We start from the raw sequence: 19,742 nt of genomic DNA, 5'->3' as shown, positions 1-19,742 counted from the left end.
TTATTGCCTTGCTTCACTTTGAGATTGTTGAGTTTGAGAGGGTCCAGAAACTTGGCTTGAAAGATCCACTGTATGATTTGCACCACCTTGACAAATTTCTTGTACTATGTTACTACCAGGCATCTAAAAATGAGGGAAAAAACAGAATGTTATTATGCTAATCACAGTAGATTAAAAAATCCTTAACAAAATAAAATGTTCACCCTCAAATATGAGTTTCCGATGGCTTCATAGACATAAAATCCATATCCTTTTAGAACCTATAAGAAGACAAACCATATTGACATTTTTCTTTGGCATTATCAAAAACCATATGAATTGTACTGGTGGACAACTAACCCTCCTCTTCTCAAATATGACAATATTTGATTGTGCTCTTATAGATCCAGTTGTGGTACTTTTACTTTGTTTGTTAGATGCCCCTCCTTCAATGGTTGGTTGCTTTGGATGCTTCCTTGGCCTACCTCTTTTGCCCTGTATAATAGACATATATAAGAAAGGTATTTTAAGGGAAAATGTATCATATTTGTGTTTGAATTCCATTACCGTTAGATTGATCTCTGAAGGTGGTGCCGGAGGTTGGGGGCATGTTGTCTTGTTGTGTCCAATACCATGACAATTGGAGCATTTCATGGTAATACCAGATTTAGATATTTTAGTAGGATCAGTGTTAGTGACCCTCGGCTTCCTTATTCCTTTTCTTTTCTCATCCTTTTTCTTCTCACCATTGGGTCTCGTCCTATCTTTCTTGGGCCTTCCCGAAAGCTTTCTGAATGGCGGAGGCAATAAAGGCTCTTCACTAGTCTCTGGCCACATCTTCTTTCCATTTAAGGTAGGTAATGCAAATTGGTAGCGACGCTCGTACATAGCTTTCTTGAAACAATCAGCCACATAATCATTTAAGTTCCACTTCATGAAGTTGATGCATGACATAGTATGGTCACATGGTATCCCCGATATATCCCACTGTCTGCAAGTACATGTCTTCTCATTCAGATCAACCATAAATGTGTCATCATTTACTTCAACTTCGAATTTGGAAGCCGTAGATGGCCTTGGAATGCAAAACCTAGACTTCATTTTTTCCTCCTCAATCTTCAATCTGATTCTTGGACAAATCTCATCTCTTGAACCAACCATTAATTGGCTTTTCTCATACATTTTTTACCATAAGTAATTTTCTTATGCCCTCTAACATATCAATAATGGGACATTCCCTTTCTTTGCATATATATGCGTTGAACATCTCGCTCAAATTGTTCTCGATGGCATTGCAATTTTGTCCACACTTGATAAATGCCCTACAAAATTGTTCTGGACCTTGTCTGATGAAGTCTTCATATGCATGAATAGACTCTTCCTTCATTTCTTTTATCGCTATGTTGAAATCAGCCTCATATGTCGAATATGCAGCTCTCCAAAAGCAATTCCTAAATGTTTCTCCCTTGTATAGTTTTTTCCAGTTGGCATAAATATGCCAAGCGCAATTCTTATGCTCTGCTCGCGGAGAGAGTTTAGAAACTACTTTGAGAAGACCCTGCAACACGTTATTTAACATGCAAATAAGTTGGTCTATAAACAACAAAATACTTCTATTAGTAAAGCTTGTGCACAACCTTACCTTCTGTTGGTCACTCATGAAGATCCAGCCAAGACCTTGTCCCACATTCAAGTCTTTCACTAGTAGCTCGAGGAACCAAGTCCAAGATTCTTCAATTTCAGCTTCAACCACAGCCCATGCAATTGAAAACATTTGTTTGTTTTCATCTCTACCAGTAGCACAAAGCAACATCCCTCTAATTAAAGTTTTCGTAAAGCATCCATCTAATCCAATTACTCACCTATAGCTTGCTAGAAAACCCTCTTTTAGTTCTTTGAAGCCCACATAGAATCTCTTGAATGTATTATATCGTCCAACTTCCAAGTCAAATGTGCTATTCGGACTACATCGAATCAACTCAGCCTTATAAGAGTGCAGCAACTTGTATTGCTCAACAAATGGACCTCTAATGATCTCAATAGCTCTATTAATCGCTCTGAAACAAATCCTCTTATTCAGTGTCAATACCTACATCTCCATTGCATTCGCTTGCATTTGTGTTGTTACTTCAAGTTAGCTCTAATTTTAGGCAAGAGCTGCTCCACAAGCCATACATATGTTGCATTCTTATTTCTCATGCTCCTAGGGCAAGTATGTTCATTTCCAACCGTTTTTATGATGAAAGTCTTCTCCTTCTGCATCCAACTAGCAAAAACTCTCCATTCACAACCATTCATACATCTACCATCCATTTTTTTTGCTTCACTCTTCTTCCATTCAATGTCAAATCCATTCATGATTGCATAAAGTTGCACAGCTTTCTTGAATTGAGCATGTGAGGCAAATCTCATTCCTACTTTAAACTGTATTTCTTTATGATCCCATTTGGGGTCATATCTAATGGTTTTCGGTCTTCCTTGGTCATAGACTTTTTCATCTCCATCAAGTTAGGAGGGCTCAAATTCTCATCCTCTTCTTCTAGATCAGTGTCTCCATCATTTTCATCCTCATTGTCATTTTCAGGAATGTCAACGAGAACTATATCAGAAATAGTAGCAGCAGCTGCTGCTGCATCATCATCATCATCTCTTCTTATTTGCCTTGCAAGAAAGAAATCCTCATTACCACCACCGAGAATGAAGTCATCATCACTTAAAGATAATGTACCAGGATCTTGCTCCGGTTCACTATCCCTATTGCTATCATCACTCTCAATATTATCGCCACTGATAAAAGAACCATTAACATCACCAAGAGGAGCTCCTTCAATATATACTTCAATAACACCAAAAGTCGATCCTAGACCCACCAATTCTAGCACTTGATCATCACCAAAAATCTGCACAAGACCACTTCTCAACAAATTCCCAGGAATTGGGTACCTTAACTTTTCGACTGTATATCCTAGACCAATAACAGCCTTAATAATTGTGTTATAGTTCACTATCATTGACTTGCAACCATGGAGATATTCTATATGGTGGCCTGTGTACTTCATGATGTTCCAAACTCCATAACTCTACCTAGGTTAAGTGCAATTGTAAAATCATTAGACATATGCAAGAGAACAACAAACAAACCAATTATTTTGTAATAACCTTTCAAAAATAACTAGCAAAGATGGGATGATCAAGTTCGACGTACGAGATGAGAAGGTCGAGTTCGGCAAACAAGATGCTTGGTATTTTTCGAGTTCTACATACAAGCCAAAAAAGTGAACCCTCATAAGACATGTGGAATCACACTCAAAAGATGCCTAAAATCAGTGACAAACTTAAGTGAATTTGGTTATGACATTTCATTGAGCATGTGGTGTATGAGTCAATCATACAATTCACCTGAAAGTTTCATGTTAAAAGTTTTGACACACGTACGATTCTAAGGTTGGAAAGACCGCGTAACGCTAATGAGGACACGAAGACATGAACCAATTGACCTACATAGCAAGAGGAATACGTAAGCGTACAAAGAGATTCGCGGACAAGCAATAAGACCAAGTTTGACACAAACCGAAAATGAGCAAAGCAACAAGATATGTGATTAGAAGGTTATGGCTAAGGATCCAACGAAAAAGAAAGAGAGGAGGTCCCCTCGGAAGCATAGTGCCTCGAACATGACGTGGAATGGAGGTCTATCATTTTCCTACCTCGACAAGATGAAACCTGTGACATAAACCCAAGATCGCGACCAAGCAAGGTGGAAGTGGCGATGGGAAGAAGGGGGTTTGTCGAAGGGAATGTCGGAGAAGATGAACTGATCTATCGCTAGGGTTTTTTGTGTGTGTTATAATGAAGAGAGAACATGAGCTAATTGAAGAAACAACAATTAAGTTATTATTATTTTGAAAAAAACTAAGTTATTTCCATGTGGCTCTCCACGTGGCTTCCTACGTCACCGAATGTCGTGCACGTGGCTTGCTACATCACCGAGCATGATCCACTTCAGCAAATTTAACGGGAGAATTTGACGGAGGGTAAATTTATTATAGGTGTACCAGTTTGGGGTAAAATTGTTGCAGATGTATCAGTTTGGATTTTTTTGTGGTATTAACTCCTTTTTTTTGTAGGGTCGAGATGAGCGATAAGTCAGCATGGGTTTGCCTTGTCCATGGTAGAAACTTTTACCATCACCCAATGCTTGAATATGTTAGAGGGAAGATTGATTTAGTAAAAGTTGATATCAGTTCAAGCACTTATGAAAGCTTTATTAGAGACATTGAGAATGGTGTAAATAGTAAATTTGAAAAGCTTTTTTTAAAATTTCCTGGAAAGTTTCTAGAAGATGGGTTGAGATATATATGGAATGAGAGCAGTGTTGTCGATCTAGTTTTCAGTTATTTGCATTATGGGTTAATTGAGATATATAGAGAAAATTTGGCAGGCGATGCGGCAGATGAGGGTGATGGTGTGGGTGTGGGTGCTGGTCAGAGTGAGGGCGATGTCATGGTGCCGATGTGGGTGTGGGTGAGGATGCTGGTCAGAGTGAGGGTGTTGGTCAAGGGGTCGATGAGGGTGTTCGTGATGATTTTGGTTTATCTAATGAGATAGTCATTTAGCACAAGGGTGGTTTAGATCCTAATGACTTGGTTGATGAAGGTGATTATATTGGCACAGAGGATGATTTTATGAATGATGATGACGATGACGATACGGATTTTCTCAGCAATGTAAGATTCTCAACTGGTGATGATGATCTTGATAATGAGGAGCTTCTAGAAGCAAGAAAGAACATGACGGAGTTCCGCGAGAGGGCCCACAAGGAATTTGAGTATAGGGGAACCATCTGTAGCATGGTACCATCCTAACCATTGGATATGAATAGTGTAGCTGATGCTGAAGCTAGTTACGAGATATAATACTATGAAACAGATGCAGATGAGAGTTTGGCGTCTGATGTAGAGGTAGAAGATGACGATTTCCATAGAAGAGAAGTAAGTTTTCAAGACATGATCCGAATTGTGTTGTGCCTATGTTTACTCTGGTAATGGCATTTGATAGTAGTAGGCAATTTAAAGATGCTTTGAAAAAGTACTTAGTGGCTGAGCATAGAGAAGTAAAATTTATAAAGAATGATAAGAAGTCTGTTAGAGCCAAATGTGTTAATGAAACTTGTCCTCGGAAGATTTTTGGATCTATTGATGGTCGTAGTGGATCATTTCATGTGAAGACCTACCATTTAGAGCACAGCTGTAGCATTAGCTTAAAAAATAGGAGGGTGACAAGTTCTTGGTTGGCAAATCACTATCTTCCTACAATAAGAGCAATGTCAACTAATAAAATTATTGCTTTCAAAGAGCCAATCAAGGAATAGTTGGGCTTAGATGTCAATAAAACTCAATGTACGAAAGCTAAGTTGTTTGATTATAAAGTGTTGATGGGAAACTATAAAAAATGCTGGGATTATGCAAAGCTATAGGATTATGCAGAGGAGCTTAGGGAGAGAAATCCTATGAGTACTATTATATTGAAGGTTGAAAAGCCTGATATGTAATCTAAGGCATTGTTTGAGAGAACGTACATTTGTTTTGCTGCATGTAAAAAAGGGTTCCTTAGTGGATATAGAAAAGTTGTGGGGCTAGATGAATGTTTCTTGAAGAGAATTTGTCAAGATCAGATCTCATGTGCTGTTGGAAGGGATGCAAACGATCAGATGTTCCCAATTGCATGGGCGGTTGTTAGAGTTGAGAGTAGCGACACCTGGACATGGTTCTTGAGAACTTTGATGTATGATCTTAGCATTTTGCCCCCATATGGATGAGGTTGGGTCGTAGTTAGTGACAAACAAAAAGTAAGTTCATTATTTAATTTTTATTTGTTATGCCTCTTAGATAGTCACAACTGTAACATATGCTTTACATTGCAATTATCTTTTCTAAGGCCTTATAGGAGCTGTAACTGAGTTGCTGTCTCCAGTTGAGCATAGGATGTGTGCTAGACACATTTATGCCAATTGAGGCAAGAAGTACATGGGGATATAGATGCAAATACTATTTTAGAAGTGTGCTAAGAGCAATACTATGATGGAGTATAACGAACACTCTCCATCATTGAAGAAAATTAGTCTTGCTACATATCATGACTTGGAGCAAATAGAGCCAAAGCACTGGTCAAGGGTATTCTTCGGCATTGATGTTAAATGTGATATTGTTGACAACAACTTATGCGAGGCATTCAATGGAAAAATTATACATACTAGGTGTAAGTCCATTTATAGTTTGTTGGAGGGAATGCGGATAATGATAATGACAAGAATGCATATACGGAGTGATGCATGTGCTAAGTGGAGAAGGGATAGTGGTCCAAGAATTGTAAGAAAATTAAAAGAAAATAGCTATGGTGCAACATATTGCCTAGTGGTATGGAATGTTGACTCTAGATATGAGATAATGGATAAAGGTGAGAAGTATGTGGTAGATGTGTTTAAGAGAGACTGGTCTTGCAGAAGATGGCAGCTTACTGGCATCCTTGTCCTCATGCCATTTTTGCTATAAATCACAAGCAAGAGGATGCATATGACTATGTTGATGAGTGTTATAAGAAGGCCAAGTTTTTAGCTGCATATGAGAACATGATGATGCCAATTCAATGAGAGAAATTTTGGAAAAAGACTTAATAGGGAGTCACATGAGCTACTTCTAAAGGGTGAAACCCGATAGACATAAACAAAAGATCAAAGGAGGAAGGTGAGGTGGTAAGTGGAATTAGAATGTCGAGAATATGAATGAAGATGACATGTCGAACTTGATTGAAGACGGGACACGGCAGTTAGACATGTCCAATTAAGAACACTTGGTCTACATCTTCGTAAACACGATTTTCAAGGCAAAAAAAATTCGATTAGTACTTCCTTTTCCATTATGTCATGCTTGCTTCGTCAATAAGACTATAAATGAATATACTCTTTGCAGGTTTGAAGACATTCAAGCAAAGGTGCAAGTGGCAGTGGTGGTGGCCCTGCCAGTATGAATCCTCGTGCTCAGGTTAAGAGTATAAGTACTAGAAGTTCATTGAAGTGGCAGAAGTGACAAGATGTGTGGGTGGGTTTAGTGTTGACATGTCGTTGGTGCATTTTTTTGCGATAATATGTTTAGTTAAGTGGTGTTGATCCATTTGTTCTTTTTATCAATGATGGGATCAGTGAAATAGGGCTGTGGATATATTTTTTTTATCTCTCTTGGATGAAAGTTTGTATAGGAAGAACAATATGTGGCAAGAGTCCACTCAAATTTGGCTATTGTCCGGAGAAAATTTTGGGAGGAACATTGGAACATTTGAGGCTTTCTTTGGAAAGCTGATTGACGTGCTCTTTTAATGCAAGTTCTGCTTTATTTACTCGAGGTCTTTTTCCTTTAAGTTCTGCTCATTATTTTAGTTACATCTGTCTATCTACTAGACTGGTGAATGTAGAGATATTTGTTTGTTAACGGGAAAGAGTATTACTTGGCTTGGTGCTAATGTGTGACATTATGAATTTCGACCCTATTCGGGGCCTATAAAATGATTATCTTATCGATGCACTTTCAGTTAAATCTCACTCAGAACTGATCACTCTTGATAAAATTAACCGTTAGAGAAAGGCTAGTTAGGAATTAAGTACGTAGACCTAATAACTCGACCAGGGATTGACACTTCGACCATAAGAATTGTCGCAAAAATGTTTTTGGTCATTATAGACCGATCCAAGGATGGTTATGGAACGATTCGCCGATGATATACAATTGGATCGCGGGTGATTCCGTTTGACCATTGCATGAATTGCGAATAACCCTAAACCTATTCCGAACGATCACGTCCTTCAGAACTAGTGACTGACCCTCGCAATTAAATGACAACCGAGGTCGCCATGGTTTGAGTAAACTTAAAATGTGGTTTGATAATTGAATCAACCACGGGTTGATACGCGTAACTCCTAAAAGCTACTCATTAGTTTGAGATGCACTAAAGTTGCGATTGATTGATTTTGGGAATGGATTAAAATCCGAATTTGAGTATCAAACTTCCAAAGGTATCAAGGCTAATCATTTGGATGTCGCCTTGTTAAGCTCGTTTATTGTCGGTTTGCTCGGAAAATATCGAAAAAGTGCGACTCGAACCGGAAGTTGGAAAAGACCATTTTACCCATGAGATGTTTTGGGATTCCTTTAAAGTATTGAACGGCAAATTAGGCATGTTGGACTCCCCCTCTTGGCTGAAAATCTTGGACAACTTTGCCCCTAGATCGAGTGATCTTGGACCCTTAGATCTTGGCTTGTTCTTCAAGAATCATTCTAGGCCATTGGATTGCTAGTGGGGTGGTTGATGGGGTTTTGAGTGGGTTTAGTAGACATCTCTTTCTCTCTCACACACACACACATATACACACTTGTCTCTCTTCACTGGATCAAGTCTCACTCTCTCTCCCTCACTCTCCCTCTCACTCGGTCGAGCTCACTACCACCTCCTCCATTGCCGATCGCCCTTACCGACCAGCCGCTGCGTCTAAGTCGTCCGACAGCTCGTTACCGTCATCCGGTAGCCGTTCGCTGCCGTTCATCCTGCGGCCTTGCCGCTCACCACCACCCTTGCTTCCTCTCTTGCTCGACCAACCACGATCATCATCACCATCTCTCCGTCCCCGTTTCAGCCACCGTTCGTCGCCGCCACCTGCCGCCACCTGCCGCCACCGTTCGTGCCGTTCAGCCGATGTGAGCCACCGTAGCTCACTCGCCACCGTCCCTCTCTCCCTCTCGTTTGACCACCAGCCACTGTCCCCATCCATCATCGCCCTTCACCGTGAGCGACTAGCACCAGCGCCGTCCACGCCGTGCGTTGCCGCCATCTGCCGTGGCCGCCACTGAGTCGCCAGAGCCACTGCTGCTTTGTCGTGGCTATTGGCTATTCCATTGGCTTGGTTTTGCTTAGGTTTTCCTAGTAAGTGACTTCTTAATCCTTGGTTAGGGTAATGGGTGACTAATGAATGTGTTTAGGGGTTAATTAGGGCTGTTTAGTGGTGATTAATGGCTGTTTAGTGGCTGAATTGAAAGTTATTATTGGCTGGTTAGTGGACTACTTAGGAGCTGATTTTGAGTTTGGATTAGTGGCCTTTATGGTTCGGTTTAATGGGTGACCTTGTTTAGTTCTTGGTTGATCATGTTTGTTTAGCTAATGGTTGGTTTGTTTGATAGTTTAATGGCCTATTCTAGTTGGTTTGTGGATGTTTGTTCATGGCACGATTAATAGTTGAATGGGGACTTATTAACCGAATTGGAACATTGATGCTTGATTGGGTTCATTGTTGGCTAGGCCATGCTATTCGTGCTTGAGAATTTATGCATTCATGACATGTTCTTTAGTAAAACATTGTACGTCATAAACACTAGGGGTGAGCATGGTCCGGGTGGACAGTTCCCACCCCGAAACCGTGGACCGCCCGCTAAGGACCGGTTCCAAAAAATTGGAGCTGAGAACCACCTGTCGGTTCCATAGACCCACTCAAGAACCGGACCGCCGGTCCGGTCCGGTTCCCGGGTGGGTCCATGGAACCAATCTCATTAAGTTTTCCTGGACAAATCAAAAAATGGACTAGTTTAATTCTTGCCCGTTGGTGGGTTGTGTTCACCACATACTACTTTGACTTACCTTAATGCATATATGCGATGTATCTTCAGTGTACATAAAACACCCTTACTTTGGCATTTGATTTCACTAGTCTGATGCAGAAGTCATGCACTTCCATCTAAAATGGTCTGATGCAGAACTGCCCTCTACAACTTTCCAAACTTCTACACAACCTGCTCAAGCCTCAAGAGTCAAGAGGCTCTCCTTTAAGCTAACAAATTGAATGAGCCTAAAACCCTCAGAAACAATGACAACAAGATTTCCCACAAAGTTCAATTACACAACACAACAAGATTTGTCACAAAGTTCACAACTTCACAAGCTTCACATCAATATATCCGTAGCCTATATTATATATCACACATGGGAGTTTGCCACAAGTTCACAATAATCAGCAAGCAAACAAAACAACTCTCCTATTTTCTTTTTTCTTTATTATTTATTTTTGGTCAAATTTTTTAATTAAAAATTAAAAAAATAAATATATTATTATTATATTATCGGTCCGGTCTGGGTGGGCGGTTCCACACCGGGAATCGGGAACCGGACCGGTACCCACCGGTTCCAAAAAATTGGAACCGGGAACCGGACCGGTTCCCTTAGGAACCACCGGTTCTGGGTGATCCGGGCGGGTCCCAGTTCTTTTGCACACCCCTAATAAACACTCGGCATTGGCTAATTGCAAAGATAAGAATTGGCATAGAGTGAACGATGTGTGCGCATGGTCATGGCAAGTGCCGTCTAGACGGGAGTTCTAGACGATGCCCGGCGGGAGTTTGGATGCCGTCTAGGTGGGGGTTCTAGACGTTGCCGGTCGCGATAAAGGCCAGACCGATGCTCCTTTGTGGAATGCCATCTGGTACCCGGCTTGCCGGGGGGTGTTCGATCCCAGACGTTACCATGCCCGAAGTAGCGGAACGATGCCCGGCTAAACCGGAAGACTGCGGGGGTTCGGTGTGGCCTAAAGGGTCGTTAATAATCTGGACAACTATGAGTGTGATATGCATTGGGGAATGCTATGCTTGAGCTTAATGTCGAGTATATCTGGGTTATTAATTATGTTATGCATGCTCATGTAACTGTTGTCTCGTTTGCGCTCGAGGAGCAATTGCCATGTTATGAAGATTTCTAACGTGCAGGGCTTATGTATGTGCCAAGGCGAGGTAAGAGCGCCTGTGATTGTTCATGACATGTTGAATGCTAGAATTGCATGTTTAAGATCATCCGGAGATACATGTTAGCCTAAGCGAGGCTTAGGGAGTTTACTAATTGAGATTTATCTCATTGTTGTATTCTAACCATTTCAGATCCCCGATTATGAATGGTCCTCTACAACGTTTTGGGGTACCAATGGATATGAACCATTAGTTGATGGAGTACCATGTAGGAGAGGATAGGATTTACATTAGGCATGCCACGACTTTGTGGGTGGACGAAGGGTTTGCGTATTGGAGGCCGCACACCTTTTTGGCGTGGTTTTACCGAGATGGGGATGGGTTGCATGGTCCGCTCCGAGGATTCGATGTTTCCCCTAATGATGGTGTAGGGGAGTGGGATCCCATGGAGATAAATCCTCCGGATGGGGTTGTCACCAATCTTGACACTGACCCAGAGGACTCGAACTTCGACTCGATCCACTCGTTGACGGACCCAGGGACACCTCCGGGGTACCACGGGGATTGATGATAGGCTTAGTCACCCCGCCTTTTTGGAGCGCCCTCTTTTGGTAGAGAAGTTAAGCTAACCGACCACCTGATCCTTTTTGCTTGTGCATGGTCCGTAGATGTGGCCTTTAGTAAGGCTTGTATATTGTATCTCCTATGATTAACTCTATGTTTATATAAATGGCTTCGTTCTTTTGAGTATCATTGTGTTTCCTTTACTATCCCTTGTTTGGTAATTGTTTGGGGTGTTCAAAGTTTGCTTCCGCTTGCATTCTTTCGTTGGTACGTTGTTTGGATTGACGACGAGTCCTGAGACGTCACATTCGAACGATCATTGGTGGGATGTTGCGAGCTCGTAAGATTCAGAGCGTGACATAATGTCCATCATGAGTCTTTGTTTATTGCCTGAAAATGTTGTTGTACAACATACTAATTTGAACTCAATTTGGATAGCTATTCGTACAACTTGCACTTCATTCATGTTCCTACTCCATGTGGACAAATACTAAGGCTGCTTTTGGAAACACTTTTGGGGAAAGTCTTTAGGGAAATGTAAAGGACTTTAAGTTGAAGGAGTTTTTCAAAATACAAATTGTGTTTGGTAAGTTGTAACTTAAAAGTCCATTGCAAAGCAACTTTGGGTAAAATAGCGTTTGGAAAAATTATACTTGCAAAGCTCTTTTTTTATTTTTTATTAAAGAAAAGTTAAAACCCTTCGCCGGAGCCGACGAAGGGCAGGCGGCCGCTGGCGACCCAGATCCGGCGCTGGGCGGCCGTCGTCTGAGGCCGAACGAGCTCGAGCAGCCCCGGCGACCGCCGGCGAGGGCCGCCTGGGCTCGAATGACGAGGGTCGCGAAACCCAGGCGAGGGCCGCCGGTGACCCAGATCTGAGGCCGCACGGCCCTCGCCTGGGTTTCGCGACCCTCATCGGGGGGCGCTCGAGCCCGGGCGGCCCTCGTCGGCGGTCGCTAGGGCTGCCTGAGCTCATTCGGCCTCAGACGACGGCCGCCCGGCGCTGGATTTGGGTCATCGACGGCCCTCGAAGGTCGTTTAGGTCGCGCGACCTCAAGCGGCCCTCGCCTGGGTCGCCAGATCTGGGTCGCGCAGCCCCTTACGGCGGTCGTGCGGCCCCTCGCAGCGGTCGTGCGAGCCCAGGCGACGGTCGTTGGGTTGCGCGACCAAACCGGCACCCCTCCGGCCGTCGCCGTCCCCTCACAGCCACGCCGGCCGAGGTGCAAGCGAAGAAGATGATGAACAGTAGCAAACGAGGCTAAATCCGGAAAATAAAAAATTAGACGAGGGTAGTTTTGGAAGAAAATTTTTGTCACTTACCGGCACTGTAGCATGCCGAAAATGCTGAAATGCCCAAGGCACCTTCTAGGGTGCCTTGGGCTTTTGTCCTTTTGAAGGCCGACTTTGGCTCAATGGGTCTTCAAAAAACAATTACCAAACACCAAAATTTAGCCCAAGGGACTTTGGATGCCCAAAGTCCCTTGGCAAAGTGGTTCCCAAACGGAGCCTAAACATCTACTAAAAGAGCTTATATAACACAATTGATACTAACAAACCTTAGAGCAAGCTCATTACATAATTCGTATTCAAATTTCCAAATAACATGTTTCCTAGAATTACTATAAACACCCATGACACAACTAACATTGTCTTCAATGTCGAATTTTGTTTCTTCAGCTTTGTTGCATCTTGTTTCACACGTTTCAATTGTGCCTTGACAGCTCTGACTTGAGCGTCTATCGAATTGACATCATCCTCGTTATGGCTCGATAATAGTTTTTTTTCAACATTGCTCCTGTGAAAATTTTTTGACACACTTCTTGCCGATTGACTAATTTCCACGTCAACCCAAAAAAAAAAAACCGCAACTTTCCCCAATCCCATATTTTAGGCAGCCGTGATAACTTCTGCCTCGATTCTCCTTTGTCTTTGTTGTTTGTAGAGGACATTGTATGCCACAATAGCAAAACGGATGTATCGTTGTTGATTAGAAACAATATCATTGATTGTAATGATGTCTGCATCGATTGTGATGATTGTAGCAGGACTGTTATTTATCCTTCAAGAATCAACACCAGTCAGAGCTTTCCTAGCTTGTAAAGATCAGCAAGTTTTAATGTGTAAACAAAGGAAACGTACCCAACAACTAGAAGACATGACCCTTCTAATGGATGACCAGTAGTAAAGAAACAAGTTTAATAGTAAAGAAATTAGACCAACGATGAGATAAGACTATGTAGCTCAACAACGGCAGCTCAACATATATCTACATTGCACTAATGCTTCCATGTTATTGACAAGTCTAATTTACTGCCAAATGACCGTGCCATTATCCTAAGACCAGGATCATCCCAAACATATATAGCAAATTCTCCATATCTAACTAAATAAGACTTTTTTCTCACTAAAATTCCAGTGAAGAAAAATTTGCCATGATCATATTATGGCAGACTGCATTCATAGCTTACTGCTTAAACAACTACCATTTGCCTAGCAGAAGTTCAGGGTAACTACTACTTTTAAGCGAAAGTTCACAATTGCAGGACACATAAGTACAGTCATTAATAGTGGCATGAAAAAAGTTTCCCCAATGTACTGTCTGGGTGTATGGCAGATGCACCACCTTCGTAAAACCCATCAAATCTCTTTCTTCAGCAACATAGAGATCCCCCTAAGTATCAAAGATCAGGGCAATAAAAAGAAAGTGCCTGGGAGTGTAATCTTGACAGAGTACATGGAATGAAAGGAAAAACCTTCTCAGGGTGCGATTGGCTATACACGATGGCAAGAGTACTTCCCCATGACCCACCAATACCTGTTAGCACAGACAAAAAGATTAAGCTTAGATATGCAAGTATTAATGCAGCTAGCATCCTATATTTTTCGAAGTATGAAAGAGTTTAGACACATGAACCAAAAGATCCTGGTCTGAAGCAAATCCAAATGTTGTTGACTATCAAACTTAAAAAAGAAGAGCAAGACAAAGCAATGAATCGGTTTTCTGCAGTCAGCCAAAAATTTAGATAGTAATGAAAAAGAATCAAGTGATTAACTTCAAGGTTCTTAAATGAAACCGGCACCAACCAAAACCAGAACAACAACATGAACCAGTGGGATTTCAGGCAAAGAAGACGGTATGGGCAATTAATAATAGAAGCATCTAGTAAGTGTCAGGTGAAGGCGTTCATCAAGCATCGAGCGAGGTCGGGCCAATCTGGATGAAGGCGTTCGGGGAGCGTCAGACGAAGGCGTCATCGGCTGAGCATTGGATGAAGGCGTAGCGGAAGATCTGGGGCAAAAATTTAGGAGATCAATTTGGGGAAGGCTCGATTAACCAAGGTGACTCATGGACGAACGACTTCACTTGACAAGAATGGCTAGACGAGATCGAATCTATGGAAAATTTGCGAGAATTTTGGACAAGATCATTCTAGGGTTCTTCGGAATCCGATTTGGGGAAGAAACCTACGATTTTAGTTTCCAAGAGCTCCAATGGCGATGCTATGTGGGTGTGATATTCTGAAATTCGACCCATTTTCAGGATTTATGAAATGATTATATCATCGATGCACTTTAGTTAAATCTCACTTGGAATTGATCACTCTTGAGAAGACTAACCATTAGGGAATGGCTAGCTAGGAATCAAAGTACGTGGACCTAAGAACTTGGCCGTGGATCGACACTTCGACCATAAGGATTGACGAGAAGATATTTTGGGCCATTATAGACCGATCCAAGGATGGCTATGGAACGATTCGTAAATGATATATAATTAGATCGCGAGTGATTCCGCTTGACCATCGTATGAATTTCGAACGATCCTAAACCTAATCAGAACGATCGCATCAATTGGAACTAGTGATTGACCCTCGCAATTACATGACAACTGAGGTCGCCATGGCTCGAGTAAACTTAGATGTGGCCCGATATCGAATCGGCCACAAGTCGATACGCGTAACTCCTAAAAGCCGCCCGTTAGTTTGAGACACACTAAGTTGCATTTAATCGAATTTGACCATTACTTGGAATCTGGTCTTGGGAATCGAATTTCTTGAAAGCCACGACTAATTCATTAGACGACGTCACATTTGGCGTGGCCAACCTTAGGGCCACTCGGATTTGTCGAAAAAGTGAAATTTGGATCGGGAGTGGAAAATGACCATTTTGCCCCTGGGTTATTTGAACACTTTTGACATGTTGACGGATAATTTGGACTTTTGGTTTTCCCACCATAGCTGAAAATGGTGGACAAGAATGCCCCTTTCCTCTTTGCTTATTCTCATTTTACCCTTGGATATTTGTTGACTTTCTTCTAGAAGCTTTAATGTGAGCCATTGGATCTTTGATGAGATTGACTAGTTAATCCTAGCTCTTGGTTGAGTCATAGCGGGGGTAGTTGACCCACTCAAGTCACTCAACTCACCATCTCTCTTTCTCTCTCTCTCTCTCTCTCTCCCCTTCATTCCCTCCCCCATTCGGCAGACCATCTCCCCCCTCCTCTCTTCACTTTCAGCGACCACTCCTCCCTTCTAGCCAGACCAGCAGCTTCGCCCGCCTTCCTCAGCCACTGTCCGACCGCTGCGTTCGCCGCCGTACGCCCACCTGGTCACCGGAGCCGTCGTCGATTGCTATTGTGCTCTCGCCTCACACCACCGCCATTCTCTCCCATTCTCACCCTCATCTCCCTTATTCTCGGCCAGCTTCACACCTCACCGTCACCACCACCCCGTGCCCATCCTAGCTATGGTCCGCCAGTGACCAGTGCCGCCTCCGAGCCACCCGTATGTCTGCCGGAGTTGCTGCTGCTAAGCGTGACTTGTGCTGCCCTTCTTGCTTGGTCTTGCTTGCTTAGGCTTTGAGTAAGTGGCTTCCTAACCCTTGACTAGGCTAAGGGGTTACCAATGGACATGTTAGGGGTTGATTCATGACTGTGGATAGTTGGTTTAGTGGTTAGATGAGCTTGAATTGTTGAACAATTTATATTGGTTGATTCTCGAATTCGTTGCTGCTATGCGTCTATGTTTTACTATTTTTTTGGAGATCTTTGTGGGCTGAATCTGAGGTGTTGTTCTTCATGAAAGGTGATCCTAACATATTGAAATATGTCATATATTAAATTTGAAATTTTTGGAGATCGTTTTGGGGTATTCGGGAGTCCATATTTGGACCATCACGACTCTACTGGATTTACTGTTCACTCAACCGGTGTGTCTTTATGAATTTTTATAAAATTTTCTAGACCTCTTTTCAGAAAACTTCATTCATTAAAGTTGTCAAGGACACTTGTGTCTATGACATATAAAAATTTCAAAGCTTTTCCAAGGAGATTTGGGTACTTATTGAAATGTATTTTGAAGGCTGGACAATCTATCTTGGCGGGTGGATTTCAGTCTAACTTTGAGTGACAAAATGAACCGTTTTCAGATGGAACTGAATTTCGTGCCCTCATGAAAAATGTTCATCAAGATGTTTCCAATGACATATCCAAAATTCAAAAATTTTGGAGTCGAATTACTATTTATTTCGAAAGGGTTTCGGTTACTGCACAATTGCCAAATTTTAGCCTAATTATGTGCAAAATTGGTTTCTCTCTCTCGGGAGCTTTTTGATGTTGTTGTTACACGTGAGGGTGTGGCTGGATGTGAGTTGAACATGAATTGTGTGGCAATTAGCTAATCGAAAGATGAGAAATGGGCTGAGTGTTTGAATGCCCGTATGATCATATATTACCCTGAGGCGTGTTACGCGGGGTTAAGATGAGAATTGGTTGAATGATTAAATGCCCGTATGATCACATAATACCCCGAGGTATTCTATTTGGGGTTGTAACTCGTCTTGATGCGTTTTACGCGAGACGATACCCGATTTATCAGATACTGGGGAGGCCCGGATGCCAATCACGGTGGAGGCCAGATTGATGATCCTCATGGAATGCCGTCTTGATGCGTGTGATGCGGGACGATGCCGTCACCGACGTAGCAGGACGATGCCCGGTTACGCCGGAAGCCCTATAGCTTGATGCATTTTACGCGGGTTCGAGGAGCCCGAGGGGCTGCTAATAATCTGGACCTTGTGATTGTGATATATGCATTGTGGTATGCTATGTGAGATTATTATTGGGTATGTCCGGATTATTAAGTGTGTTGTGCATGTGCTTGCCCCGATTCGAGTTGTTATGTGCGATGAATGGTTGCCATGTTGTGGCTGTACACTAACGTGCAGGGCTTGTGCGTGTGCCAAGGCGAGGTAAGGTCACCTGTGATTGTTGTGGCATGTTGAGTGATAATCTTGCATGCTCTGAACTGTTGCGATACGTGTTAGCCTAAGCGAGGCTTAGGTAGTGACTTATTAAGATTTATTCTTATTATTGAATTACAAACATTTCAGAACCCCAAGCCTTATGATGATATGGAAGATCCGAGAATGCTACCAAGGTATCATGGGGATGATTAGTAGGTTTAGCGATCTCGTCTTTTAGAGTACCCCTTGTGGTAGAGAAGTTAGGCTAACCAACCACCCGTCCTTTTTTTGTACGTGGTTTGTAGTGATGGCCTCTAGTAAGGCTTGTATGATGTGGATTTGTAAGTAACGCTTTGTCTATAAAATTATTTTGTTGATGTGATTCCGTTGTCTCCTTACTACCCTTTTAATTGTATGCTGTATGGAGAGTTCGATTTGCTTCCGCATGTGCTGCTCTTTTGTTTGTTCGTGTGGGTCGGCGACAAATCCTGGAACGTCGCATTCTTAACGATCGTGGCAGGATGACGCGTGCCAGTGGGGATCGGGGCGTGACGGTGGGACTTCTTGAAGGTTTTTTTTTTTAAAGCCAAAGCTAAACAACGTAGTTTTGGCTCTCCAGCGGCCATGTCAGATCCAGCATCACTGGCCAGCATGACTAGGATTCCACGTGGGACTTTTCCGATTATAAATGGCCTGATGAACTGAAATGACATAATTGTAAAAGGTTTAGGACTGAATTAATACAATTACAATATATTTAGGACTGTTTTGGTAATTTTCCCTACTGATAAATGAATATCACAAGCTGGTGGAGAACTTGAAGGCAGAAAACATCAATTTACAAGAAGAATTAATTGTGGGTTGCTGATTGCAAAGCTGCCAGAATCTTGGAATGACTACAAGCAACAACTTAAGCACAAAGACAAACAACTGTCACTAGCCAATTTGGTCGTGCTTATCATCATTGAGGACACAACCTGCAAGGAGATCAAGGCTACCAAAGCAAAGGAGATAGCTGTCAGGGCAAATTTGGTGCAAGATAGACCTTAGTATCACCAAAAACAGGTATAATAAACCCGATTATAAACTCAAATTTGCTCACCCCACCTTCATAAAGAAAGGTTCTTGATTTGTTTGCGGTAAACAAGGTCATCATGCAGCATGGTGCAAAAAGAGAATAATGAGAAATGACAATCCTGCTAAATCAAAAGTCAACTTGGTTAAAATTGTGATATTTTGAAAATTCGATCCAATTTGATGATATATGAAATGGTGATTTCATTGATGCTCTATTAGCTAATTCTCGCCCTGACTTGATCACTCAAGGAATACTAATCAAAGTGGAAAGGCTATTGAGGATTTATTCTTAAAAGCCGCTCGTTAGTTTGAGATGTGCTATAGCTGCGATTGATTGATTTCAGCCACGAATTATGATTCGATTTTGAGTATCGAATATTCAAAGATTTCACAACTGAACGATAGGATGTCGTCTCACAATTCTACGAGTTTGCTATTGAAATTACAACCTCAAATAAGGATCAAAGAATCGGGAATTAGACACGAGAAACAGAAGTGGGCCGAGCAAGAGCCCATTGGGCCTCACGCCCAAGGGGGCCAGCCATCAAGGCCTAATAAGGATAAGTCAGCCTATAATTGGTACATGGGCAAAGGGCAAAGTGGTAATTTCAAGGGGCAAAGGTGAGAAATTACAAAAAATGCCCTTAGTGGGACAAGTGTGTCGCGTCGCGCTTTTTTTTTTTTGGGGCTTTCGGGATTTGCGCGCTAAGGAGGTATTTCCGTGTAAGGGTCTCTCCTAGACCATACCTCACGTGACAGCGGATGGTAATTTCCTATTTAGTCTAAGTTTGTGATTTTGGAGTCGCCACTAGTCATTATTGGTAGGTAGACTAGAAATCTAATCGAAGTACGGGAGAAATACCACGATTCTATGAACCAGAGATTCTGAGTACGAGGACTTGATTACGTTACTGATCTCGAATCGAGATCCCTAACGCCCTTTCGATACCTAAGAACGATACGATGTCTAACGTGTCATGCAAATTTCCGAGGCTTACCCACTAATTCTATCCATTCTAATCGTAGGAAAAACCAATCAAGTATTAAATGCACAATCGATGTCAATTAAATCAATAAATCTTAAATGGTCTCTAAAAATGAAAATCAATCAAA

General features: G+C 42.1%; 1 protein-coding gene across 1 annotated transcript; it reads right to left on the bottom strand.

Annotated features, from left to right (window-relative positions):
• On the bottom strand, positions 1-1,161 carry LOC130138739 (uncharacterized). The gene is made up of 3 exons (XM_056313713.1): positions 547-1,161; positions 340-474; positions 1-123 (listed from the first exon to the last, which is right to left on the bottom strand). The coding sequence occupies exons 1-3, from the start codon at positions 1,159-1,161 to the stop codon at positions 1-3; spliced, it is 873 nt and encodes a 290-aa protein (XP_056169688.1).
• Between the last annotated feature and the right edge of the window lie 18,581 nt (positions 1,162-19,742).

This window comes from Syzygium oleosum, unplaced genomic scaffold (assembly GCF_021117445.2).
Source record: "Syzygium oleosum isolate NSW1041296 unplaced genomic scaffold, Sole_v2.1 Sole_v2.08, whole genome shotgun sequence".
In the NCBI taxonomy this organism is placed as follows: domain Eukaryota; kingdom Viridiplantae; phylum Streptophyta; class Magnoliopsida; order Myrtales; family Myrtaceae; genus Syzygium; species Syzygium oleosum.
This window is presented reverse-complemented; position numbering and strand designations above follow the sequence as displayed.